Source organism: Oncorhynchus mykiss, chromosome 3, assembly GCF_013265735.2.
Source record: "Oncorhynchus mykiss isolate Arlee chromosome 3, USDA_OmykA_1.1, whole genome shotgun sequence".
NCBI classification, from domain to species: domain Eukaryota; kingdom Metazoa; phylum Chordata; class Actinopteri; order Salmoniformes; family Salmonidae; genus Oncorhynchus; species Oncorhynchus mykiss.
In genome coordinates this window covers 61,190,008-61,212,567 of record NC_048567.1, presented here as the reverse complement: position 1 = coordinate 61,212,567, position 22,560 = coordinate 61,190,008, and the positions used below count along the sequence as shown (strand labels likewise).

The following is a 22,560-nucleotide window of genomic DNA, read 5'->3' as shown; positions in this document are numbered from 1 at the left end:
ACACATGCACATTTGTGGCCTGCTGGAGGTCATTTTGTAGGGCTCTGGCAGTGCTCCTCCTTGCACAAAGGCGGAGGTAGCGGTCCTGCTGCTAGGTTGTTGCCCCCCTACGGCCTCCTCCACGTCTCCTGATGTACTGGCCTGTCTCCTGGTAGCGCCTCCATGCTCTGGACACTACGCTGACAGACACAGCAAACCTTCTTGCCACAGCTCGCATTGATGTGCCATCCTGGATGAGCTGCACTACCTAAGCCACTTGTGTGGGTTGTAGACTCCGTCTCATGCTAACACTAGAGTGAAAGCAGCGCCGGCATTCAAAAGTGACCAAAACATCAGCCAGGAAGCATAGGAACTGAGAAGTGGTCTGTGGTTATCACCTGCAGAACCACTCCTTTATTGGGGGTGTCTTGCTAATTACCTATAATTTCCACCTGTTGTCTATTCCATTTGCACAACAACATGTGAAATGTATTGTCAATCAGTGTTGCTTCCTAAGTGGACAGTTTGATTTCACAGAAGTGTAATTGACTTGGAGTTACATTGTGTTGTTTAAGTGTTTCCTTTATTTTTTTTGAGCAGTTTATATTTCATAGTAGCGGCAGGTAGCCTAGCGGTTAAGAGTGTTGGGCCAGTAACCGAAAGGTCACTGGTTCGAATCCCCGAGCCAACTGAATTAAACATCTGTCAAGGCATTTAACCCTAATTGCTCGTGTAAGTCACTCTGAAGAAGAGCGTCTGCTAAATTACTAAAATTTAATATTTTTTTATGCCTGAGACATTCTTTTATTTAGTTGAAATCTGTTTATGTTGCATTGGGAAAATGGGAATTTCATCACCCTTGAAATTACATTTGTTGCTAAGCTTTAGGGTACAGTAGTACAGTTCACTAATGTGGCCTTTAACACTCTCCTTCAAGTGCACTAAGTTAAAAAAAACAACTTTATTCTATGATCAACTAACATTTTTAACTGTGACTGTTATTTTGTCAGAGGTTTTGTCTGCTGAAGAAGGACTACATGGAGAGTTTTGAGGCCATCTTCATGGAGCAGTATGAAACCATCCATCGCCTAGAGACCAATAAACTGAGGAACGTTGCTAGAATGTTCGCCCATCTCTTGTACACAGACTCAGTCCCGTGGAGTGTACGTATTGTTGCTCTCTACGGCGCCCTATTCCCTATATGGTATACTTATAACCAGTAGAAAATATACAGTAACAGTCACAAGTTTGGACACCTACTCATTCCAGGGGTTTTCTTTATTTTGACTATTTTCTACATTGTAGAATCAAACTGACGATGTCAAGACTATGAAATGACACTTATGGAATCATGTAGTAACCAAAAAAGTGTTAAACAAACCAAAATATTTTTTCGATTCTTCAAAGTAACCACCCTTTGCCTTGACAGCTTTGCACACTCTTGGCATTTTCTCAACTAGCTTCATGAGGTAGTCACCTGGACTGCATTACAATTAACAGGTGTGATTGTTAAATTTCACATGAACTTTTATGTGCTTCTTCAAATCAAATCAGAATCAGAGAGAGCATACTTATATTCACACAGGACACCGAATAGGACCGGAGATGTACTCCAGATATAACAAACTGACCCTAGCCCCCCGACAAAAACTACTGCAGCATAAATACTGGAGGCTGAGACAGGAGGTGTCAGGAGACACTGTGGCCCCATACGATGATACCCCCGGACAGGGCCCAACAGGCAGGATATAACCCCACCCACTTTGCCAAAGCACAGCACCCACACCACTAGAGGGATATCTTCAACCACCAACTTACCATCCTGAGACAAGGCTGAGTATAGCCCACAAAGATCTCCGCCACGGCACAACCCAAGGGGGGGAGCCAACCCAGACAGGAAGATCACGTCGGTGACTCAACCCACTTAAGTAACGCACCCCTCCTAGGGACGGCATGGAAGAGCACCAGTAAGCCAGTGAGTGACTCAGCCCCTGTAATAGGGTTAGAGGCAGAGAATCCCAGTGGAGAGACAGCAAGGGCTGTTCGTTGCTCCAGAGCCTTTCCGTTCACCTTCACACTCCTGGGCCAGACTACACTCAATCATATGACCTACTGATGAGATGAGTCTTCAGTAAAGACTTAAAGGTTGAGACCGAGTCTGAATCTCTCACATGGGTAGGCAGACCATTCCATAAAAATGTAGCTCTATAGGAGAAAGCCCTGCCTCCAGCTGTTTGCTAGAAATTCTAGGGACAATTAGGAGAACCGCGTCTTGTGACCGTAGCATACTTCTAGGTATGTTTGGCAGCACAATATCGGAAAGATGGGTAGGAGCAAGCCCATGTAATGCTTTGTAGGTTAGCAGTATAACCTTGAAATCAATCAGCCCTTGCCTTAACAGGAAGCCAGTGTAGGGAGGCTAGCACTGGAATAAAGGATCACATTTTTTGGTTCTAGTCAGGATTCTAGCAGCCGTATTAGGTATGTTTGGCAGCACAATATCGGAAAGATGGGTAGGAGCAAGCCCATGTAATGCTTTGTAGGTTAGCAGTATAACCTTGAAATCAATCAGCCCTTGCCTTAACAGGAAGCCAGTGTAGGGAGGCTAGCACTGGAATAAAGGATCACATTTTTTGGTTCTAGTCAGGATTCTAGCAGCCGTATTTAGCACTGAAGTGTTAGTGATTTATCCGGGTTGCCGGAAAGTAGAGCATTGCAGTAGTCTAACCTAGAAGTAACAAAGCATGGATTAATTTTTCTGCATCATTTTTGGACAAAGTTTCTGATTTTTGCAATGTTACGTAGATGGAAAAAAGCTGTCCTTGAAACAGTCTTGATATGTTCGTCAAAAGAGAGATCAGGGTCCAGAGTAACGCCGAGGTCCTTCACAGTTTTATTTGAGACGACTGTACAACCATCAAGATTAATTGTCAGATTCAACAGAAGATCTTTGTTTCTTGGGCCCTAGAAAAAGCATCTCTGTTTTGTCCGAGTTTAAAAGTGGAAAGTTTGCAGCCTTCCACTTCCTTATGTCTGAAACAGGCTTCTAGCGAGGGCAATTTTGGGGCTTCATGTTTCATTGAAATGTACAGCTGCGGTCCAACTCATCCCAAACCATCTCTTAATGTGTTTGAGGCAATCAGTTGTGTTGTAACAAGGTGTGGGTGTTTTTTCAGAAGATATCCCTATTTGGTAAAAGACCAAGTCCATTTTATAGCAAGAACAGCTCAAATAAGCAAAGAGAAACGACAGTCCATTAAGACATGAAGGTCAGTCGCAAAAAACATAAAGTGCTATGATGAAACTGTCTCATGTGGACCACCACAGGAAAGGAAGACCCAGAGTTAACTCTGCTGCAGAGGATAAGTTCGTTAGTTTCCAGCCTCAGAAATTGCTGCCCAAATAAATGCTTCCGAGTTCACTTAACAGACACATCTCAACATCAACTGTTCAGATGAGACTGCGTGTATCAGGCCTTCATGGTCGAATTGCTGCAAAGAAACTATTACTAAAGGACACCAATGAGAATGGGAGACAAATTTGATATTTTTGGTTCCAGCCGCTTTGTCTTTGAGACGCAGAGTAAGTGAACAGATGATCTCTGCATGTGTGGTTCCCACCGTAAAGCCTGGAGGAGGAGGTGTGAGTGTACTTTGCTGGTGACACTGTCAGTGATTTATTCAAGGCACACTGAACCAGCATGGATACTACAGCCTTCTGCAGTGATACGCCATCCCTTCTGGTTTGAGCTTAGTGGGACTATCAATTGTTTTTCAACAGGACAATGACCCAAAGCACACCTCCAGGCTGTGTAAGGGCTATTTGACCAAGAAAGAGAGTGATTGAGTGCTGCATCAGATGGCCTCCACAATCACCTGACCTCAACCCAATTGAGATGGTTTGGGGTGCGTTGGACCGCAGAGTGAAGGGAAAGCAGCAAATGTGGGAACACCAAGACTGTTAGAAAAGCATTCCTCGTGAAGCTGGTTGAGAGAATGCCAACAGTGTGCAAAGCTGTCAAGGCAAAGGGTGGCTACTAATTTTAAAATATATTTGGATTTGTTTAACACTTTTTTTTGGTTACAACATGATTCCATTATGTTTTATTTCCTAATTTTGATGTCTTCACTATTATTCTACATTGTAGAAAATAGTCAAAATAAAGAAGAACCCTTGAATGGGTAGGTGGCCAAACTTTTGACTGGTGAGAGATAGATATATATCTATATATATATATATATACTTTTATTTTTTATTTTTTTATATTTTTTTATGGCACACAAGACACCGCACAATGCAAGTCTCTATCCAATGCGCTCTCCCGCCAATTTGTGCACATTCATTGTTTCGTAACTTAATTGTGTGAATTGTTTTCCTTGATTTAGTGTCTATTCTCCACTATCTATATCTATATATATATATATATATATATATATATATATATATCTCACCACTAGTAGCCTACATTTACTGTTAATTCCTGTAATTTCTCATCTACAATGTTTGTTTGGTTATGGTAATTTCAGTTAATGCATTCAGTATATTATTCGTCTTTTACCGTTCTCATGGCCAGTAGACACGTTGCTTGCAGAGCGCACAACCTATGCTACACTTGTGAGAAAGCGCTACTGTCAATGATGAGTAAGGACAGGCACCTGATTACGCATAGAAGTTGGCTACCTGGCCTGCATGTAAATGTAGGCATATAAATGTGCTCATTTGGGGATCTGATAGTATTTCTAATTGTCTTAACGCACTACCACTAATGAACTGTGGAGTCTGTTTTTTAAACATCCATTGAGAATGACACTCAATGTATTTGGAAGGTCTTTCCAGCTCTGCCTTTCGATAATCACTCAGCGTGAAAGGGGAAAATGTCATGCTCTGATCCAGTGGAAACTTTTCTTTTTTTTTTCTTTTTTTTTTTTTAAATAGGTCTACCTGATGACCTCTTATCCCTTATGGAAAATAGCCTAAAGCGGTGTCTGTCCCGAGCTCACTGGCACGGCTGGACCAAAGTTGATCGTTTATACAATGTTTCAAGTTCGTTGCAGACAGGCCATGTGTAGCCAGTGTGATTTATGATGTTTTTTATCAGAATATTTTTGTTCTACCTGCAGGGTGCAATATTTGCTGGGGGGGCTTTATGTAGGATATTTTTTACATAGTTGGCAATAGATGCAACATTTTAGGTTTATCGTTTTCATTCAGATTTGAATACATGTTAATTAACCACATGACAATGATTTTGAGATACGAAGACGTTATTATACATTTAATTGTTCGAAGAAAATGTGCATATGAAAACCATAACTGGCACGTTGATTGGTAGAAATGTTCAGATAAATTGGCATGCCACATGACAAAGGTTGCAGACTCCTCGTGTAGCCTGTTACCGGCAACTTCAGGAGAGTAATGGCAGAATCTGCGAAAGCTAGCAGGAGCGGGAGTAGGATGGTCGGTTTAAGGGTTTTCTCTTCTGGTTATCTTGATCTCTGACTCCCTCTTGAGTAATTTCTGTCTTATTTCATCAAACAGAATCAGACAAGTTGATTTTATTAAAATACATAGGGTGTGTCTATATGGAATAATACATGTTGAAACATTTCAACCAATCGATAGGTCGAAATAACCTTAGGACTTTCGGTCAGCCAAGATTTTTTGGGGTTGGTGATTTTGATTTCCTTTAAACAGCTACTAATCTAGTTACACCGTCTGGGTTTTTCTCTCTCAGGTGCTGGAATGTATTAAAGTCAGTGAGGACACCACCACCTCATCCAGTCGTATCTTCGTCAAGATCTTGTTTCAGGAGCTCTGTGCCTATATGGGACTTCCCAGGCTCAATGAACGACTCAAGGATATGTTAGTCAATCTAGTCTTTTCCTCATTCACTGTAAACTAATATATTACCTGAGGATGTTGATATTTGTAGTCCAGCTCTGTTTTTCTTTATTGCCCCTGAAAGGAAAAATAAAGTTGAATTAATTTAACTGAATGGAAAATGACTTTTTTTTTCCTTTTTTTCTGTTTCTGGTCTTTGCTGTATCTTCCAGGACGCTGCAGCCCTTCTTTGAGGGTCTTTTTCCTCGTGACAACCCCAGGAACACCAGATTCGCCATTAATTTCTTCACCTCCATCGGCCTGGGTGGACTTACGTAAGTGCCTCCATCCTAATAATATGATAGTACGTGCCACCTAGCAGATGCTTTCACCCAAAGCGACAGCTCAATGTGTGCATAGATTTGATGTATGTTTGTGATCTACAGGAGGATGCTGAGGGGAGGAAGGCTCGTAATAATGGCCGGAACGGAGTGAATAGAATCGCATCAAACTAATGGAAACCATGTACTAGATGTATTTGATACCATTCGACTCATTCCACTCCGGCCATTACTAGGGCACTATAAAATCTGATACGGAGAACGCAGACTGAATCACTTAATCCACACAACAAAAACGGAATTCAACAATATCCCAAAATGTATTGAACTTATAGGTCATCAACTAAATGTATTTAAAAATAAAACTGATTTTTATAGGGCAGTCCTCCCCAATTAAGGTGCCACCAACCTTCTGTGTTGTGATCCCTGTGTGATTTGAACTCACAACCTTGGCATCTATAACAGGCTGGTGTATTGCGTAACCAGCCTCCTGTGATCTCTTGCCAGTGTCATAATTTCCACTCGCTCCTTCTCTCTCCTCTTTCATTCGCTCTCTCTCCTGCTCTATCTCTCCTCTTCATTACCACAGGGATGAGCTCCGTGAGCATCTAAAGAACGCCCCCAAGATTATCATGACCCAGAACCAGGAAGTGGAGTCGTCTGACACCGACTCGTCCTCTGACTCGTCCTCCTCAGACAGTGACAGCAGCGACAGTGACAGCTCTGACTCTTCCAGTGACTCCTCCTCCTCATCCAGCAGCAGCTCGGGTACAGTCATTTTACCACCCTTACAGTTGCCTGGTCCCAGAGCTGTTTCTTAAACTGTATTGACTTTGGTCATTGTCAGCACAAACAGCAGTTTAAACAGATCTGGGACCAGGCTACCCTAACTAGGCTTTTTATTGAAACACTTAGGTAGTTGCAATCAATTTATAACCAGCCCTCTTCTAACAGCAATATCTGAATTATTTCTGAGGAATTCAAAGTGCTTGTCCTTTAATTCATCCTTCGATAGTTCAGTATTTATTAACTGTCTGCCCTCCACATTCACCTCTACCTAATTAAAATGCCTGTGTTGTGTCGGGGAGGTCCTGTCCCTGATGTGAGGGTGGCACAGCCTGTTGCTTGTGTGCGTGTGCGCGCGCCTGGGTTATGGGTCATCGCTTGCCTCACCTTGAAGAATGTCACTGTGTTGTACTCAGTCCCTCTCACTCGGCATGCTAATTATTTTAATTGACCAGCTCTATTGAAATTAAACTTGGATGTTTGAAGGACTTCACTGTTTCCCTGGAAAATGCTTCTCCCCAAATTCCATTTTGCAAAGGTTTTAATCCAAAGACCTGTTTAGGCAACCTCTTGTTTGATTGTGGGACATTAAGATGGCTTTTCGTGTGAGTCCCTTGCTGATGACATGCAACCACAGCCAACTGAGGACCTGTCTGTATTCACTTATTCAATTAAAGAAAAATGTCTGTCAGAGCAGAACTTGAAATGTCCTATTTGAGAAGAGAGCAGCAATTGTCCTGGAGAAAGACGTTCTCTACACAATCACTGCTTTCACATCAAATCAATAGTTCTGAAATGCCCTTGCACTGAAATGTCCAATGGCACTGAAATGTCCTCTGAGCTTCTGTTGGTTCTCAATTGTCCTGATCATGATACCAAGCCTGTTTGAGATACTAGAGGTGTTTCCTGCTGTGATGTTGATGTGGCTATTTACCATTCATCCTGTGTATTTGTATGCAAATATATATGAAAAACATGCATGTAAAGTCAGTCAGTCAGTCCCTGCAATGGCCACACACATACAAATACACCCTCCCTGCAGTCAGTGCTCTGGCAGTCTGGTGACTGTTTGACTGGTGTGGTGTTGGGTGTCCCTGGCCTGCTCTCTGTAGGGTAGAGTGACATGTTAACATGGCAGAGTAGGGCACTCCAGGCACCTGCTAAAAGCAGTCTGTCATCGCCACACATTATCTGCACACACAGGTTGTGTCCGAAATCGCACCCTATTTCCTATTTAGTGCACTGTTTTTGAACAGGGCCTAGAAGTGCACTATATATGGAATATGGTGCCATTTGGGGGACAACCTGTGTGTGCAGATGTTGGGTGATGACAGACTGTCATTGGGTGATTTTTCTTGTCATTTTATTTTATTTTACAGCATATATAATGTCTCGCTCTATTGGATTGCAATGCGGTGTGCTGTTTTCATGCTTCTGGATTTATTTAGGTTCTTTGCTTATGTTTAACAGATTTTGGTTCAAAATCTGGAATTATCTCGTGCTTCTAAGACGTACTTACTGTTTTACAGATTCTGAATCGAGGCGTAAGAAGAGCAAGGGCCAGAGAAAAAATAAGAAGAGTGACAAAGACAAGAAGAAAGACAAGATGACCAAGTCCAAGGCTTCTTCCAAAAATACCTCCTCAAATCAGAAGTCACCACTGGAGCAACGGCCCAATAAGAGCCCGAGAAACGACAACCGTCGCTGCAATGACAGCAGTAGCGATGAGGAGGCGGCGAAGCGTGGTGGGAGTAGACCAGAGCCTGAGGACCACCACAAATTCTCTCGCCACCGGGGTCGAGAAGAAGACGCGCCGCAACTCATGTATGAGAGACCCCACCGCAACCGTGGGGGGCACCAAGATGAGGAGCAGCCTCGTGGCAGGCCTGACAGAGGCAGAGACTACGAGGACAGTGACAGACATCCAGAGTCCCGCAGGCACAACAGGGACGATGGGGGGAAATATGATGGGAAACACCAAGCCCCCCAGGTTGACCAGGCTGACCATGACAGAGTCAGACACCGCAGCCCTGAGAAGGAACCAGCCAGGTACAGAAACAGAGAGAGGTCAAAGTCACGGGAGAAGAGCAGCCGCAAGGAGAAAGACACAGATTCTTCCAGGAACTCGTACAGGAACGGGGTGGAGCAGCAAGCAGAGCGGGCGGACAAGGAGAACCGCCATCACTCTGACAGATACAGAGAACCCAGGAGAAACGAGGAACGGAGCAGGGATAGCTCCCCACGTAGACGGAGATAGCCGGACGGACGTTACTCAAAAAGGAAATGTACTAGGCTTACATTCCAATGTCCATACTAGCATACTACAAGTACATGTCCAGAACTTCATTCTAAGTAGTGTGCTAGTGTGAACGTTGAAACAGAGCCTACGCTGTAGTCATGCTGTTCATAAGCCAGTTGTAAATTGGACTCATCCATCTCATCCTCTGCCATAGTTCTGTGCCTCTCAATGTATACAGTTTATGCATAAAATGTATGTTTTATATCGCCCAATGAAATGTCTTTCTTAGAAATGGTTCAGCGGTTGTATTGGAACAATAACAGTACAAAGCTCTGCTTGCAGAAGTAGTGTATATATGAAGGTTTCTTTCTGTGGGTTCTATCAATGTAAGACTGGTAATGTTAAGAAAATGTGTGAAGTTTGTATCTGATGCAACCTATTTTGGGGGAGGGGGGGGGGGGGGGTAAAAAGAATGAGACAACATATTAAAAACCTTTCAACAGTTCAATTGTACTTGATTTATTACTAAATATTATACAGTATACTGAACTTGTTTGCACTATATTGAAACAGGTTAGAGGGGAAATACACCAGAACAATGCATGGCAGTGTCCTTATAATTTAGCAAATGCTTTGATCCAAAGCAACTTAGTCATGCGTGCATACGTTTTACGTATGGCTGGCCCCAGCTGGAATCCAATCCATGACCCTTGGTGTTTCAAGCTCCATGCTCTACCGACTGAGCCACACATTGTCCACTTAAAAACATTGGGTGCCGTCTAACCTGAACACCTGTGATTGAAGAACATCAGCCAGTTCATAAAATGTTTGAATCGCTGCCATTTTTCGACACCAAGCAGGTGATCGTTAACACAGATCAATTCAAGGATCCGATCTTGTCAAATCTGACATTATTCATTTTGAACATACTTGCAAGAATGAATTCAAGACCCTGTCATTATCACCCACAGTATACAATATGCATGAATACATGCCTCTTACATAATTTACATACGTCTTCACACTGATCTCCAGATAGAGCCTACCTTATTTGACCTTCAGCATTCTCCCTAAGGGTGTACTGTATGTATCAAAATACCACAGGGTACCACGAAAACTGGGTCATCTTTCATTTGTGTTTTGGCTAGTAGAATGGAAGATTTCTTCCGTTGGGATAGAATACGGAACTCTGGGAAATCACTGGAATGAACTGATGTCTGTCAGTAGAATCCTGCCTAGTGGAGGAGAAGTGGATAGGAGGCAGATTCAAGCTTTGCTTTAAGATGTAACTGAAAAGTAGAAGCACAATAGAAATTATAAAATCAGCATAGACTACATATTCTGTTAAAAAGGACTAGCACTGTTAATATTTTAATTCATTTGGTTGGTTCTGTGCTAGGAAGGAAGACCATGATGCCAGTGTTTTCGTTTTGTTATGCTGTTAAATTCTTTAACTACCAGTGTTCCTCAAATGTTTTCCTGCGCAATGTATTCCTTTTCAAATATTAGATTCCAAGCGAAGAATAGGTTTCATTTCAACTGTTTTACGATTAATACAAACGGTTAAGAATTCATGGAGAACAATAGACAAGTTTCCCATACTGCAGATTATAGTGCCTGGTTGAGTCTCAGTGGGTTGTCTTGAAGGAATCTGTGACTCTTTCTCATTTAATCTTTCCTTGAATCCTTGCATCGACCATCCTCAGAATGCATTGCATAAGAAGGTCTGATAGGAGGGACCTTAGAACTCCAGTAAGGTTGAAAAAGAAGCAAGGAGATAAGATGCGAGGAATGATAGAACCATGCTTTTCCGTTATCAGTTGCACTGGGTTAAGACTGCTCAACTCCCGAGACAGAACAGTCTCTTTGGGGGGAATTCCGACCCGAGTTAAGTGTCAGTAAATGGAACGTAATTCCCGTTTGGGATGATGTGTCTACAGATACACTGTATTCTGGTTTTGACTTCATTTCTTCATAATTCCACCACCTTTACGCTTGATGAAACGAATAAGGTCGAGCAACATCGGTTCCAAGTGGAACAACATTTACTTAATTTATTTTTTATTAGAAATCGTTTTGGATTTTCCAATAATTTTGTTCTGAACTGAACCATTATTTTTTGTTCCGTTCCATTGTTCTGACCAGCAAAATAAAAATTCTGAACGGGTTCAAACACCCAAAAAGTATTGGTTAATATAGTTTTTTCTGTTCCTTTTTAAACCTCTGAAATCGAAATTGTTTTTACATTTAGCTCAACATTAAATTACTTCACCAATCAGTGCGGATAGAGCAGCGTGCTATGGAGAGGGTAAACTATTTAATCTGTAGAGGAAAGTCTTTAAGAGCAAATTGTATATTGCATTAACAGCATGGTTTAATCATAATGAAAGACTATCTCACACACTGTGCTGCCAGTAGAGGTACATGGCTAAAATCACTGGGTAAGCCAATCACGCTTGTAAGGCGGGCTATGGTAACCTATACTTCAGAGAGGAGGGGTAGATAAGCCTACACACTATGGTTGAATATTTTCCTGGTATTTTACTAAATGTTCCATCCCAAAAATAAATAACTTTTTAGCTATTTCCCGACAAAACCAGAAGTGTAATTCAAAAGTCTGAATTTGATTGGAAATTTAATAAAAAATCAAGCCTGATGCTAACGGAGCCTGATGAGCTAGCTATACATGAAATACATTTTATAAGCCCTCCATTAAGATTTCTGGCTCTCACAGACCTGTAACTTCTTCTTTAAGAGGCTTCTTTAAGAGGCTCCTCTGTCCTCCACTCGTTACCTGTATTAATGGCACCTGTTTGAACTTGTTATCAGTATAAAAGACATCTGTCCACAACCTCAAACAGTCACACTCCAAACTCCACTATGGCCAAGACCAAAGAGCTGTCAAAGGACACCAGAAACAAAAGTGTAGACCTGCACCAGGCTGGGAAGACTGAATCTGCAATAAGTACGCAGCTTGGTTTGAAGAAATCAACTGTGGGAGCAATTATTAGGGAATGGAAGACATACAAGACCACTGATAATCTCCCTCGATCTGGGGCTCCACGCAATATCTCACCCCGTGGGGTCAAAATGATCACAAGATCGGTGAGCAAAAATCCCAGAACCACACGGGGGGACCTAGTGAATGACCTGCAGAGAGCTGGGACCAAAGTAACAAAGCCTACCATCAGTAACACACTACGCCGCCAGGTACTCAAATCCTGCAGTGCCAGACGTGTCCCCCTGCTTAAGCCAGTACATGTCCAGGCCCGTCTGAAGTTTGCTAGAGAGCATTTGGATGATCCAGAAGAAGATTGGGAGAATGTCATATGGTCAGATGAAACCAAAATATAACTTTTTGGTAAAAACTCAACTCGTCGTGTTTGGAGGACAAAGAATGCTGAGTTGCATCCAAAGAACACCATACTTACTGTGAAGCATGGGGGTGGAAACATCATGCTTTGGGGCTGTTTTTCTGCAAAGGGACCAGGACGACTGATCCGTGTAAAGGAAAGAATGAATGGGGACATGTATTGTGAGATTTTGAGTGAAAACCTCCTTCCATCAGCAAGGACATTGAAGATGAAACGTGGCTGGGTCTTTCAGCATGACAATGATCCCAAACACACCGCCCAGGCAACGAAGGAGTGGCTTTGTAAGAAGCATTTCAAGGTCCTGGAGTGGCCTAGCCAGTCTCCAGATCTCAACCCCATAGAAAATCTTTGGAGGGAGTTGAAAGTCTGTGTTGCCCAGCAACAGCCCCAAAACATCCCTGCTCTAGAGGAGATCTGCATGGAGGAATGGGCCAAAATACCAGCAACAGTGTGTGAAAACCTTGTGAAGACTTACAGAAAACGTTTGACCTCTGTCATTGCCAACAAAGGGTACAGTATATGTCTCAGCCTCCAGTATTTATGCTGCAGTAGTTTGTGTCAGGGGGCTAGGGTCAGTTTGTTATATCTGGAGTACTTCTCCTGTCCTATTCGGTGTCCTGTGTGAATTTAAGTGTGCTCTCTCTAATTCTCTCTTTCTCTCTTTCTTTCTCTCTCTCGGAGGACCTGAGCCCTAGGACCATGCCTCAGGACGACCTGACATGATGACTCCTTGCTGTCCCCAGTCCACCTGGCCGTGCTGCTGCTCCAGTTTCAACTGTTCTGCCTTATTATTATTGGACCATGCTGGTCATTTATGAACATTTGAACATCTTGGCCATGTTCTGTTATAATCTCCACCCGGCACAGCCAGAAGAGGACTGGCCACCCCACATAGCCTGGTTCCTCTCTAGGTTCCTTCCTAGGTTTTGGCCTTTCTAGGGAGTTTTTCCTAGCCACCGTGCTTCTACACCTGCATTGCTTGCTGTTTGGGGTTTTAGGCTGGGTTTTTGTACAGCACTTTGAGATGTCAGCTGATGTACGAAGGGCTATATAAATAAATTTGATTTGTATATAACAAAGTATTGAGATAAACTTTTGTTATTGACCAAATACTTATTTTCCACCATAATTTGCAAATAAATTCATTAAAAATCCTACAATGGAATGGATTTTTTTTCTCATTTTGTCTGTCATAGTTGAAGTATACCTATGATGAAAATTACAGGCCTCTCTCATCTTTTTAAGTGGGAGAACTTGCACAATTGGTGTCTGACTAAATACTTTTTTGTCCCACTGTACACTTAGGTTGGAGTCATTAACTTAGGGCTGCAATCCCGTTAACGGGTTGATATGACAACAGCCAGTGAAAGTGCAGGGCGCAAAATTCAAAACTGTAGCTGATCGTGGACTACAGGAAAAGGAGGGCCGAACAGGCCCCCATTAACATCGATGGGACTGAAGTTGAGCTGGTCGAGAGTTTCAAGTTCCTTGGTGTGCACATCATCAACCAACTATCATGGTCCAAACACACCAAGACAGTTGTGAAGAGGGCACGACAACACCTTTTCCACCTTAGGAGACTGAAAAGATTTGTCCCCAGATCCTCTAAAAGTTCTACAGCTGCACCATCGAGAGCATCCTGACCAGTTGCGTCACCGCCTGGTATGGCAACTGCTCGGCATCTGACCGTAAGGCACAACAGAGGGTAGTGCGTTCTGCCCAGTACATCACTGGGGCAAAACTTCCTGACATCCAGGACCTATATACTCAGCTGTGTCAGAGGAAGGCCCATAAAATTTGATTTGATATAAAGCATTTGTTATAATTTACCAGTTTCTCACAGTTGTTTATCCTGGGAAAAGGGAGTGGTTTTGGTTGGTAAATCTCTGTAAATCTCAGTAACCGGGTTCCTGCCATTCAACCCTACTACACACACCCACACCCACTGGAAAAGATTTCCAGCTGGCAGGCAGACTCTGCAATAAGTTTCTGAGTGACAGTGAGGGCTTTGCATAGGCAATTTTTGTGGGACTGGAAATAAAATGCTTGGAATGTTCCAGAACAGTATAGATCACTTTCATTTCTGGTTCGTATTCTTTTCCTCAAATAATGTATTTATTTTCTGGTTTTCTGATCTGTTCCCTGAAACGGTTCCATCCCTTGATAGAAATATCACTATTCTCCATGCACTCTCATTTACTAATTGATAAGAGGCTGAACTATTAATACGGGATTGTAAATATAAATGACAATTGTTTAAGATCTATTTTACCTCATGATCGCTCGTGACAAATGTGAAACCAGTAATATGGCAGCAAACTAAAGCATATCAACCAAGTTTATGAAATGCTGGCCTTATAACCTGCAGGGAGGAAATTTGGAGACCCAAGCTATAGGCTTCTGTAGCCATGTGCAAATGACAGTTGAGTGCCAAACCTACCGAGTTGATTTATGATTTCTACAATGTTTTATCAAATCAAATCAAATGTATTTGTCACATACACATAGTTAGCAGATGTTAATGCAAATGTAGCGAAATGCTTGTGCTTCTAGTTCCAACCATGCAGTATATCTAACAAGTAACATAACGTAACAATTTCACAACAACTACCTTATACACATAAGTGTAAAGGAATGAGTACGAATATGTACATAAACATATATAAATGAGTGATTGCCAAACGGCAGAGACAAGATGCAGTAGATGGTATAGAGTACAGTATACACATATGAGATGAGTAATGTAGGGTATGAAAACATATAAAGCGGCATTGTTTAAAGTGGCTAGTGATACATTTCATCAAAATGGCCAGGGGTGATGGTCGGATTTTTAATAATATGCCTGGACTTCTCTTTGTGTTCTTTACAATTTGTATTGTGTTAAATATTAGTACTATCGGTAGCCACCATTAATTATACCCACATACATTTATAACTGTCACTTTAGTGTTAGTTTCCTTAAATTTGAATCATTGTGTAATGCAGACCATAGGTAGCAGTTTAAATCTGGAGCCTGGCGCACAGTTATCGATGACTGGACCATTGTCATCACAGTTCTGTGATTAGTGAGGTTTATTAGGTTAGATTTATAGGGCTACTGTTAACCACTATTGAACACTTTCTCACCTTCCAATATTTAATGGATTGAGCAATTGAATATGGCAACTTTCAGGATGAATCAAACCACTGTATTTTTGATTCACCAATATATTTTTGGTGTAAAGCCTATCCGAACCTGTCTTTTTATTATTCATAAATACTTTCCTAACCCTAAATAATATACAAGATCAGAATATTTTTTTATCTACCAATTGGTGATGACAATGAGTCACTAACAGCTTACAGACGGTAGGCAATACAGGTCACAGTTATGAAAACTTAGGACACTAAGGAGGCCTTTCTGCTGACTCTGAAAAACACCAAAAGAAAGATGCCCAGGCTCTCTGCTCATCTGCGTGAACGTGCCTTAGGCATGCTGCAAGGAGGCATGAGGACTGCAGATGTGGCCAGGGCAATACATTGCAATGTCTGTACTGTGAGACACCTAAGACCGCGCTACAGGGAGACAGGACGGACAGCTGATCATCCTCGCAGTGGCAGACCACTTGTAACAACACCTGCACAGGATCGGTACATGCGAACATCACACCTGCAGGACAGGTACAGGATGGCAACAACAACTGCCTGAGTTACACCAGGAACGCACAATCCCTCCATCAGTGCTCAGACTGTCCGCAATAGGCTGAGGGAGGCTGGACTGAGGGCTTGTAGGCCTGTTGTAAGGCAGGTCCTCACCAGACATCACCGGCAACAACGTCGCCTATGGGCACAAACCCACCGTCGCTGGAACAGACTGGACTGGCAAAAAGTGCTCTTCACTGAAGAGTCACGGTTTTGTCTCACCAGAGGTGATGGTCGGATTTGCGTTTATCGTTGAAGGAATGATCGTTACACCGAGGCCTGTACTCTGGAGAGGGATCGATTTGGAGGTGGAGGGTCCGTCAGAGTCCGGAGCGGTGTTTCACCGCATCATCGGACTGAGTTTGTTGTCATTTCAGGCAATCTCAATGCTGTGCGTTACAGGGAAGACATCCTCCTACCTCATGTGGTACCCTTCCTGCAGGCTCATCCTGACAAGACCCTCAAGCATAACAATACCATGAGCCATACTGCTCGTTCTGTGCGTGATTTCCTGCAAGACAGGAATGTCAGTGTTCTGCCATGGCCAGCGAAGAGCCCGGATCTTAATCTCATTGAGCACATCTGAGACCTGTTGGATCGGAGGGTGAAGGCTAGGTCCGTTCCCCACAGAAATGTCTGGGAACTTGCAGGTGCCTTGGTGGAAGAGTGGGGTACTTAATGCAGCTGGTGGCCAAACCAGATACTGACTGTTTGTTACCTTTGATTTTGACCCCCCCCCCCCCCCCCCCCCTTTGTTCAGGGACACATTATTCCTTTTGTCATGTCTGTGGAACTTGTTCAGTTTATGTCTCAGTTGTTGAATCTTGTTATGTTCATACAAATATTTACACATGTGTAACGGATGTGAAACGGCTAGCTTAGTTAGCGGTGTGCGCTAAATAGCGTTTCAATCGGTGACGTCACTTGCTCTGAGACCTTGAAGTAGTTGTTCCCCTTGCTCTGCAAGGGCCGCGGCTTTTGTGGAGCGATGGGTAACGACGCTTCGTAGGTGTCAGTTGTTGATGTGTGCAGAAGGTCCCTGGTTCGCGCCCGGGTATGGGTGAGGGGACGGTTTAAAGTTATACTGTTACACATGTTAAGTTTGCTGAAAATTAACACAGTTGACAGTGAGAGGGCGTTTCTTTTTTTTACTGATTTTATTTATTCATGGATTTATTTCATTGATCCCTATTATTCTGAAACATTCTCTCCATAATTTATAGTGAGTCTGTCGAGAAAACTCAATTAAAGGTTCACCAAATTTAACTGGATGGCTTTAGATAATGTGCTGAAAACCCTATTGAATGAACACTCCAAGAAAGTATCTGTTGGCCAGCAAGAGGGAAATGTGTACATTTCCTAAGTCTGAGTCGGGCCCTATGTCTGTAGAAGTGAATGGAAGTAAAGTGAAGGGGCACCAGTATCTGAAAGGAATGTAGCACCTCTGTGAATGGAGGTAATTTTAGATGCAGGAGTTTTAGATGCAGGCTACAGATTTTCATACTTTTTCTCATTTGTCTCTTGGATGTGCTGGAGATAAGATTGTAGATCGACTAACTTTGCAACAATCAGGTATCTGTTTGATATTTTAGGCACAAGATGTGTACAATGTACTGTATATGGCATGGGTAACGTGCAATGTATGCATTGTGTAGATGTTTAATTGTGCCATGTACACTGCAGTGAAGGCTGCTGAGGGGAGAACGGCTCATAATAATGGCTGGAACGGAGCAAATGGAATGGCATCAAACCCATGGAAACACGTGTTTTATGTATGTGATACCATCCCACCAATTCCGCTCCAGTCATTATTGTGAGCCTTCTCCCCTCAGCAGCCTACCACGAGCCCATCCTCCCCAATTAAGTTGCCACCAGCATCCTGTGGTACACTGTATTTTTTCTATACAGCAGTACTGTTTGCCTAAGAAAATATTCCCCCTTACGGACATGAACATTTATCCTATTTAACCCTTCAGAATACGTAACATTATAACAACAACATATGTTAGTTAGTTTGAGAAGTATTTACAGTGTGCCCTAAAGGATATATATGATATCCAATATATCGTAGTTATGTGATATATAACCTTTACTGCCAGTCTCACAGATAGTAGATGTAAAGTGAATGAATGAAAGCAGCTGTAAATTGGTAATGGCTTTCTACTACCTATGAGCTTATTAAGAGGGGCATACATAAGACAGAGGCACAAAGATACACTACATGGCCAAAGGTATGTGGACACCTGCTCGTCGAACATCTCATTTCAAAATCATGGGCATTATTAAGGAGCTGCTGCTATAACAACAATTTTTATGCGCTACGCGCTTCAGCACTTGGCGGTTCAGTTCTGTGAGCTTGTGTGGCCTACAACTTCGCGGCTGAGCCATTGTTGCTCCTAGATTTTTCCACTTCACAATAACACCACTTACAGTTGCCCGGGCAGTTCTAGGAAGGCAGAAATTTGACGAACTGACTTGTTGCTGAAGAAGTGTCTCACTATGAACTATGAAATAACACACATGGAACCATGTAGTAACCAAAAAAGTGTTAAACAAATGAAAATATATTTTAAATTTGAGATTCCTCAGAGTAGCCACCCTTTCCCTTGATAAAAACTTTGCACACTCTTGGCATTCTCTCAACCAGCTTCATGAGGAATACTTTTCTAACTGTCTTGAAGGAGTTCCCACATATGCTGAGCAATTGTTGGCTGCTTTCCCTTCACTCTGCGGTCCAACTCATCCCAAACCATCTCAATTGGGTTGAGGTCGGGTGATCGTGGATGCAAGGTCATCTGATGAAGCACCTTTGACTATTGGATGGTCAAATAGCCCTTACACAGCCTGGAGGTGTGTTTGGGATCATTGTCCTGTTAAAAAACAATTGAGAGTCCCACTAAGCGCAAACCAGATGGGATGGCGTGTCGCTGCGGAATGCTGTGGTAGCCTTACTGGTTAAGTGTGCCTTGAATTCTAAATAAATCACTGACAGTGTCACCAGCGAAGCACCCCCACACCATCACACCTCCTCTTCCATGCTTCACGGTGGGAACCACACATCATCTGTTCACCTTCTCTGCGTCTCACAAAAACACGGCGGTTGGAACCAAAAATCTCCAATTTGGACTCATCAGACCAAAGGACAGATTTCCACCGGTCTAATGTCCATTGCTCATGGTTCTTGGCCCAAGCAAGTCTCTTCTTCTTATCGGTGTCCTTTAGTAGTGGTTTCCTTGCAGCAATTTGACCATGAAGTCCTGATTCACGCTGTTTCACATAGTCTCCTCTGAACAGTTGATGTTGAAATGAAATGTGTCTGTTACTTGAACTCTGTGAAGCATTTATTTGGGCTGCAATTTCTGAGGCTGGTAACTCTAATGAGCTTATCCTCTGCAGCAGAGGTAACTCTGGGACTTCCTTTCCTATGGCGGTCCTCATGAGAGCCAGTTCATCATATCACTTGACGGTTTTTGCGACTGCACTTGAAGAAACTTTCAAAGTTCTTGAAATATTCCCCATTAACTGACCTTCATGTCTTAAAGTATTGGTTGACTGTTGTTTCTCTTTGCTTATTTAAGCTGTTTTTGCCTTAATATGGACTTGGAAAGAAATTCCATAAATAAACTTTTAACAAGGCACACCTGTTAATTGGAATGCATTCCAGGTGACTTCCTCATTAGAATGCCAAGAGTGTGTAAAGCTTTCATCCAGGCCAAGGGTGGCTACCTTGAAGAATCTCAAATGTAGAATATATTTAGATTTGTTTAACACTTTCTTGGTTACTACATGATTCCATATGTGTTATTTCATAGTTTTGATGTCTTAACTATTATTCTACTATGTAGAAAATTTTATAAATAGAGACCAACCCTGGAATGAGTAGGTGTATCCAAACATTTGACTGGTACTGTAAGTATTCTAACTATTTTACTAGAACACACTAAGTGTGTGCATTTTCAAGTGGCTTTACTCATGAATACATTTTAATCCAGAGAAGGAGAGGGTGTAGAACCACCTAACTAACTCGACCACAGGAAGTTTATGAGAGGAGAGGAAGACCTCAGTGTGTGGGTTGTGTTCTGAACCCTGCATTTAACTTCTAAAATAGTAGGTTTACAGGATGACCAAAACTGTAGCATACAATTAAGTCTCATCTCCCAATAGATTGTTAATGTTGATTTTATTATTTTGAATACTTAAATATAGTTTATAACTGTGCGCATTTACGCATGTTTATTATAGTAAACACCAGCGATTAATGTCAAAATATTTGAATTTTTTAAATAAAGCTGAGAGAAATAAAACACTTTTTTTTAGAGCAGGAAGACAGAGTACTGGTAGCTTAATGTAGACCATAGTCTACTGCGCGGGCTCAGGTAGGTCTGCTATTGCTGCCTCCGCCCTGGGATGAGCATGCGTGAAGGTTTTTTGGTCAAAGCAGAGCAAGCGCATGCAGCTCATCGCAGTCAAACATTCTGAGCGCGAGTCAGTGGAGAAGGCGTTTGGAACAACCGGCAAGAACAAAACGGAGACGGTTTTACTTTCCTGACATCCAAGGGTATCTACAGGTAATGCAATACACTGCAAGACGTGAGTTATTATCAAATGGATTTGAGCGGATTTCCTCATCATTTCACACCGAACCATTTGCAAGGTAAATAGATGGAGTCAACTGGACGTTCCCACTTTAACGAACTCCTTACATCCTTACACTGAAATAATAGACATGGGGCATTATTCTTTCATTTTACGCGAAGTCTGTTTTTGGAAGCAATTTTCTTAGTTGAAAGTTATTTGAAAGTTGAATTGCAATAAAAGTGTTATGCTGTGTCTTCAGAATTTGAAAGCGAGCTTGACTGCGCTGTGATGCGAGAATGTTATGTCAACTGAGCATCGTCGAGCGTAGTTTGTTCTCCTATTTTGCGGACCAGTAATGCACATGTTATTAATTTGTCTTGGCTCTTGCACACATGCCACCTGTTAGGAAATAAATCCATAGCTTCGTGTCAAGTAATGTCATATAATTTCCATGGTGGCTAAACATGGCATGCATTGAATCCAAAAAAGAAAGAAAGAAAATAAAAGGACATCTCTCCATATAATTATGAGGTTTTAAGTTCGATTTCTGAGTCCGATTCAGTGATCGTTTTCAGGCTGGTCAGTCCACCTTGATTGTAGGCAATGAGTACGATTGAAGAGTGGGCTAACGGTTTCGCTTTGTGCAGCCTAGTGATAATGCTGTCAATGGGCTACAAGCTTTGTTGTCATGAGATAATCCTTTACAAATCCATTATTCCGACTTAAAGTCTTGTCTTTTGTTGTCTTCTAGGTAAATGTGTTTTGTTTAAAATGAAGAGCTGATCTGCTAACAGTGTCCAGAATGCTGCTTGATAATTTTACAATAAGTGGATGATAAGTCAGTTAAAGAACAAATTCTTATTTACAATGACGGCCTACTGGGGAACAGTGGGTTAAGTGCCTTTTTCAGGGGCAGAACAACAGATTTTTACCCGGTCAGCTCGGGGATTCGATCCAGCAACTTTTCGGTTACTGGCCCGACGCTAGGCTACCTTGTTACTGGCCCAACACTATGCCACCTGCCGCCCGAATGACTGTATGTATCCACTTTTTGGATCTTGTCTGACATTGACAGATTCTTCTTTATACACATTTTACTGCAGGGCAGAGTTAAGTGACAACCATTTTTTCGCATGTTTCTGGCTATTAGTAGACTATACAGCTCTTAGAGCAGAATGCTTATCTTTAATGACATAAGTTTTATGAAGTATCAAAATAATGTCTTCTATTTAGATGTGCTTACTATATTTGGATATTTAGCCTTTATTTATTATTATTTTACATTTTTATTTAACCTTTATTTAACTAGCCAAGTCAGTTAAGAACATATTCTTACTTACAATGATGGCCTACCACAAGGCCAAAGGCCTCCTGCAGGGACGGGGGCTGGGATTCAAAATAAAAATAAATGAAATAAAAATATAGGACAAAACACACATCACGACAAGAGAGACAACACAATACTACAAAAATAGAGACCTAAGACAACAACATAGCATGGCAGCAACATATAGTATAGTATAGTAGCAACACAACATGACAACAACATGGTAGCAGCACAAAACAGGGTAATAACATCATTGGCCACAGACAACAGCACAAAGGGCAGGAAGGTAGAGACAACAATACATCACGCAAAGCAGCCACAACTGTCAGTAGTAGTGTCCATGATTGAGTTGAATGAATGAAGAGATTGAGATAAAACGGTCCAGTTTGAGTGTTTGTTGCAGCTCGTTCCAGTCGCTAGCTGCAGCGAACTGAA

At 42.1% G+C, this 22,560-nt stretch overlaps 2 protein-coding genes across 3 annotated transcripts in view; both read left to right on the top strand.

Moving 5' to 3' along the window:
* The window catches only part of LOC110520314 (pre-mRNA-splicing factor CWC22 homolog), a 51,736-nt gene extending 42,071 nt beyond the window's left edge, over positions 1-9,665 (top strand). For both annotated transcript variants that reach the window (XM_021597545.2, XM_036974821.1), the window contains 5 exons: positions 990-1,142; positions 5,714-5,841; positions 6,033-6,134; positions 6,730-6,908; positions 8,456-9,665. In XM_021597545.2, the coding sequence (XP_021453220.2) occupies positions 990-1,142; positions 5,714-5,841; positions 6,033-6,134; positions 6,730-6,908; positions 8,456-9,183 (1,290 nt within the window). In that variant the 3' untranslated portion in view covers positions 9,184-9,665. The remainder of the gene's footprint in view (positions 1-989; positions 1,143-5,713; positions 5,842-6,032; positions 6,135-6,729; positions 6,909-8,455) is intronic.
* Positions 9,666-20,694: 11,029 nt separating this feature from the next.
* Positions 20,695-22,560, top strand: part of LOC110520312 (zinc finger protein 385B) — a 156,995-nt gene continuing 155,129 nt past the window's right edge. The window contains exon 1 of the mRNA XM_036974819.1: positions 20,695-20,874. Within this exon, the coding sequence (XP_036830714.1) occupies positions 20,826-20,874 (49 nt within the window). The 5' untranslated portion in view covers positions 20,695-20,825. The remainder of the gene's footprint in view (positions 20,875-22,560) is intronic.